At 39.4% G+C, this 6000-nt stretch overlaps 1 protein-coding gene across 1 annotated transcript; it reads right to left on the bottom strand.

Annotated features, from left to right (window-relative positions):
- Positions 1 to 3664: 3664 nt before the first annotated feature.
- On the bottom strand, positions 3665 to 4204 carry LOC133729018 (uncharacterized). The gene has a single exon (XM_062156494.1). It carries the CDS (start codon positions 4202 to 4204, stop codon positions 3665 to 3667), a length of 540 nt encoding a protein of 179 aa, XP_062012478.1.
- Between the last annotated feature and the right edge of the window lie 1796 nt (positions 4205 to 6000).

Here is a 6000-nt window from a genome sequence, read left to right as displayed (position 1 = left end):
TCTACAATGAGATATTCTAAAAACCATTTCCAAGTTTCATAGTTTTCACTCTCTGTTATTGCATAAGCAATGGGGTACATCCCATTATTGGCATCAATGCCAACGACCGATAGAATTTGACCTGAGTGCTGCCCCTTGATATGGCACCTATCTAAGCCTATGATTGGTCTGCAACCTTTCTTCCAACCCTCTTTGCAAGCAGCAAGGCACACAAACATCCTCTGAAATCTCCTTATTTCACCATCCATCTCGGTCTTTATGGTAATAGTTGATCCCAGATTGCTCCTTAATAACTCTTTCCGATATGACGCCAACTTATTGTATTGATCAGTGTAGTGTCCATCGTTCATTCTTTTTGCCATTGCTCTACCCCTAAAAACTGTTTGCACAGTAACATCTAGCTTGTACTTCTTTTGAATAACATTCTGAATCCCCTTCCTTGACCATTGATCATCCACCATCAGATCTGCTGCAATATCTTTTGCCACCCTTCTACTGTTCAAATGATGACTGGTTTGTATTGGGTGACACTTGTGAGCAGACCTCAATGTCTTGATATATAATGTGGGGACATTCTTGTCAATTTTAGAAGCATACAGCCAAGATGGGCACCCCCATTGACATCTAACTTCAACCTTCTGTCTATTGTTTTTTTGGAACCACAATCCTCTTTGATAGATAAGAGAATACTCACGCACAGCTTCTCTAAGCTCCTCTACATTTGGAAAAGCTTGGCCAACACAAAAGTTTGGATTCCTCAAGTCTACTGCTCTGTTCCATGCCTTAATTTTTGTTTTCTTTTCTAAACTCTTTGGAAGCAGATTGCCTTCATCATCTTCTTCTGTTTCAGATCCATCCCATGAAGTCAATTCATCAGTGTTGTCTTCATCATCAGAAAACAAACCATTGTAGCCCATCTCATCATACTCCTCCACTCTTTCTAGGTTTGCAACATTCTCTTCAAAATCAACATCATCATCTTTTTGGTCTTGCTCATAATCACTATCGATAAAAAAATCTGAACCCCCACTACCATCATCAGAATCTACCTTGTCATACTTCTTTTTTCCTTCGTTTCTTGTTTTATACTTTGAACCCTTAATTTGTCTACCTTTCTTCTTAAATCCACTAGCCTCCAATGGTGCTTCAATGATTACAGCTTTGCCTTTTTCTTGTCTGGTTGCACTCTTTTTGAATGTAGGCCTTCTCACAGCAACATTAAATGTATTTAAGTTACCTTCATGCCCTTCTTCATCTTCATTTCCAACTTTGATTGCATTCTCCACCACACTACCTTCATTTACTACTTCAGACAAATCTCTACCCACCTCACTATCATTCTTTACTACATTCAACCCTTCACCAAGCACACCCTCATTTACACCATTGTCATTAATTATCCAATCATCCCTCCTGCCATTTACATGCACTACTTCTTACACCAAACCCTACAACCTTTTCCATGTATGACCTATTTATTTGGCTAGCCACCAAATTTGCAGACACATCAATATTTATTTTCTCTGCTGGCAGCACATTATTCAAAGGATTATGCCAATTAGAAGGCCTTGGCACTACATCATCAAACTCAGCCTCCTTTTTCTTCCTTCTGCCACCGCCAGTGATATACAAGCTGATTTGTCTTTTCTTCTTTGATATTTGCTTTGTCATCTCTGCAGCATCGGCATCATTCTTCACAGGAATCCATCCCTCACAGCTTAATGTCCCCGGCAGCTTGTAGCAATAGGATATTGGTTTCTCTCTGTATCCTAATTCCCATGCAATGTTGTTGAGCTCTACCCATGTAAGCTTCTCAGGATCCAATCCATCATAATACAAGACTCCACCCAACTTATTGAACTTAGCTATTTTATACTTCTTTGTCCCATCGGGCATCTTGTCGAAATAACCTCCATGGTGTATCTCCATGGTGAAGTACTCATTTGAAACTGCATATTTCACACAAGTCTAAACAAGTTAAGTCTTTAATTTGCTTGTCATCCCCACACGTTTCAGAGGCATTCACACATACTAAGAAAACTGATTTCACAGTTCACACCCACCAATACAAACCAACCAATATGGTTTGAAGTATATGACTATTTGAAGAATATAAACACTAAGGCACATGTCTGCAATCTTTTGATTAAACAATCAAGTCTTTGCTTTGAAAATAGTACAACTGAAGCATAATCTCTCCATATTCAAATACTTTAATCTACATGCCTTTTATTTATAATGAGACAATATCCACACAAAAAAGACTATAACACCAGAAAATGTATGAGAGTGCTCCAGTCAAACAACTACACTCCAAGGACAAACCCATTTAATAAACCCTAGGACCACAATTAAAAAACCCAGTTTTTGACAACCCCAACAGAAATAATAGTAAAATCAATCATAATACAGCAAATAGAAGACGACCCATGGTGATAAAGGGTTAAAAATCGAGCTTCAAACTTACTTTGAGGTGGTCGTGGTCCAGACACCCTAAAGAACCTCCAGCGATCCCCCATCAGTCAATATAGAGAGATTATTCGCGAATCTTGTCAAAAGAGGCTTTTTCAAAAGATTTCGAAAGCTTTTTCAGAAAACTCTGTTTGAATTCCTTTTTGAGAAACCCTTTTCTTAAAACTCTGAATTTGATTTTTGTATTGGGTTCAGAGGAAATGACGAAGACTTGATACCTCTAGGTTTAGTCAGAAAAGTAAAAGACGAAAATGCCCCTCAATATTTTATCACGTGCATGACACGTGGTCTCTTGCAACAGAGCTGTGACGATAAAATGACGAAGGTACCTCGATAATGTGTTTTCAAAAGTCTGGGTACCTCATTGATCACTTTATAAGTTTGGGTACTATTTTGTCCGGTACAATAAAGTTCATACCTTGTAGCTGATAAAAACCCTATTATTAATAGTCAAATTAGAATACAACAGGGAGAACGTTAAGCTGAAGCCCTGTGAAATACAACAATGATCCTCATAGAGAATGTCTCGAATGATAACAAGACTCTCATCTAGCCAAAATTCATCTAAATAAGCAGTACTAGCAAGGTGTGTCAATCTATTGACCACACCATTTACTTCCCTATACATATGACGGAATTGGAAGAAAGAAAAGCTACAAGAAACGTATAGAAGATTATAGAAGGACAACAGCCTGTAATTAAAAGAAAACGGAAGGACAAAAGCGTCATTCAATTCGGGGCTCGAATGAACAATCCACACCTTTTAGATGTATGTATAATTTACACTCGGTAATTGATGACTAAAAATGTAGGAGTTTCTTTGCCAAAAAAAAAAATGTAGGAGTTTTTGCTTTTTTTTTTTTGGATAATGAAAATTCTTTAATTAAGGGACAAACCCCGAAAGCCCTGTAAAACACTGAGGCCCGAACATACAAGAAAAAAGTTTCAGTTCCACCTAAGTCTGGATTGGACATAGAAACAGGAAAGAAAACCAGAAGAACACACTCAAAAGAGAAAGCACCATCGCTTAAAGTTTATAGCTCCATTGGAGGGGGCAAGGCAAGCCATCGTTCCTCAAAACTTGTGTCATGGATGGTGGTAGCTGGTTAGCCCATCGCAAAGGACTCACCGTCCGGATGACTGGCGAAGCTGCTGCATGAGCAACTTTGTTCGCTTCATGGGGAACCTAGTCCTAGGTGTAGTGATCAAAATAGGAGCATCGTCTCCTTATTTGATCGATGATTGGATAAGATTTCCAGCTCCGGCTAATTGGATACTTCAGGTTAGAGACAACCTCTCTTTCATCTGATTCAAACTTTACCAATTTCAAATTCATTGATACTGCAAGATTGACACCAGATAGTAATGCTTCAGATTCTGCAATTTCCACTGAAGAACAGTTTGCTTGGATAGTAGAGCCACCAAGAAGAGAACCAGTATGATCCCTGATGACTACTCCGAGTCCGGTTGAATTTGGGGCCGACCAAAACGCATCACAATTAACTTTGACATGACCTGGTGGGGGAGCAATCCAAATTGGATGTGGAGCCGTTCTGTAGGTGTCATGGATCTGAGTAGCTTGGGAGCGGTTTGTTGCATCATGAAACTCAGCAACCAGTTTGATGGTAGTACTGATGATATAGCTTGGAGAAAGGGGCTTATGCTGATACACAAAGGCACACCTCGCCTTCCAGATGTTCCAACTCAAAAGGCTGATAAAGGTAAGAATCATTTCTTTCTCACTCTTACTGTATTAATGTCTTGTTAGCCTAAGTATCCATTGATCCAAAGCGGTAACCTGCTATTTGTTAAATCAAATTCCCAAAGGGGAACCAAACCACACCAACTCCACCCAGGGACATAATAGAAGAACGTGCTCCAATGTTTCATTTGGACTCCCACATATAGGGCAAGTAGGTGTAGTAGCAATTTTTCCTCTAAACAGGTTATAAAAGGTAGGAATGGCACCATTTAATGCTCTCCAAAGAAAGAGCCTGATCTTTGGTAGAGTGTTAATGTTCCATAGTACTTTCCACACTTGATTGTCAATCAGGTGTGGTGGGCTAGTAGTAGAAAAAAATAGTTTAGCCAGCTGCTAATGGATCCAGTGATACCCAGAGCTAACCGTAAATGCATCGCTCTTGTTCCAGGGCTAAACTAATCTGTCACACCCCTCCTCATCGCCAATAGGAATAGCAAGAATTTTCCTCACTTCACTAGGTTGTATGAGACGCAAAATGCAGTCTAGGTTCCAATTACAAGTATCCCAATCGATTAAAGAGTTAACCCATGTAGGATTACCCACCTGTGGAGTCCCAAAAGTAACTAGAAAGCCACCATTTGGAGGAGGGAGCCACTTATCCTTCCAAATATTGATGGTATAGCCATTGATGACTTGCCAGTTGCACCCCCCAATAAACTGGTCCCTAGCCTCCAGTAAGCTAGACCAACTCCAGGATGCCCTATAGCCTTTGACAGCTTTCAAGAAACTGCAGTTAGGGAAGTATCTGGCCTTGATAACTTGTGCCCATAGAGAATTAGGCTCTTGTATAAGGCGCCAGCATTGCTTTGCAAGCAGGGCCAGATTGAAATGATTTAAATCTCGAAAACCCATTCCACCCTCAGTTTTAGGAGTACCAAGGTAGGACCAGCTCTTCCAGTGAATTTTTTGACCCTCTTGGTCTGCTCCCCACCAAAACTTCCCCAAAGTAGAGTTTATCTTATCACAAATGTTTTTTGGGGAAATTGAAGCAGGCCATAGGATAGGCAGGAATAGCCATAGCAATTGATTTGATACGAACTTCTCTTCCAGCCAAAGACAAGGAGCGCTGCTTCCATCCCTTAATCTTTCTATTGACCCGATCTTTGATATAAACCAATGCCTCCTTCTTTGATCTACCCCATACATTGTAAGTTGGAGTATATGTTGAATTGTGAGTCATAATTAGAATTATTAGGAGAATATATGTATTTAGTAGTTACCTTATAAGAATAGGTTTTCTATATTGGGTTGTACTTCGGTTGTGCTAACTTATAGTACAATTGGTTGTGTAGTGCTTTAGGGTTGTATATATATCCCTAACACAAGTGTGAATAATACATTAGAAAATTCTCTCACAAATATTTCTCGTCTCCAACTCAATTTTTGACTTGGTATCAGAGCAAAAATCTGTGAGGACTTTGTCTCTTTGTTTTTCATTGTTCTTTCTTCTTATTCAGAGGATTGATTTTTCTTCCCATCACTTTTCAGTGATTTGGATTATCCTCTATTCTTTCATAAGACTCTCACAGGTTTCGTTCCCAAATTTTTCGAAACCCTAGTCTTCTGTGTTAATTCTGCTGCATACTGTTCTTCTTTCACAATGGTTGGACAGAATGAAGTTTCGCTTCTAAAAGGAGGAGAAGAAGGGAATACCAGTAATTCAGGTATTTAGAAAGTAGAAGTCTCTGTCCGAAACCCGGATTCTTCTTTAGGTTCATTTGGAGGAGCAAAATTGAATGGACCTAGAAACTACTGCACATGGAAGA

Source organism: Rosa rugosa, chromosome 1 (genome assembly GCF_958449725.1).
Source record: "Rosa rugosa chromosome 1, drRosRugo1.1, whole genome shotgun sequence".
Lineage (NCBI taxonomy): Eukaryota > Viridiplantae > Streptophyta > Magnoliopsida > Rosales > Rosaceae > Rosa > Rosa rugosa.
This window is presented reverse-complemented; position numbering and strand designations above follow the sequence as displayed.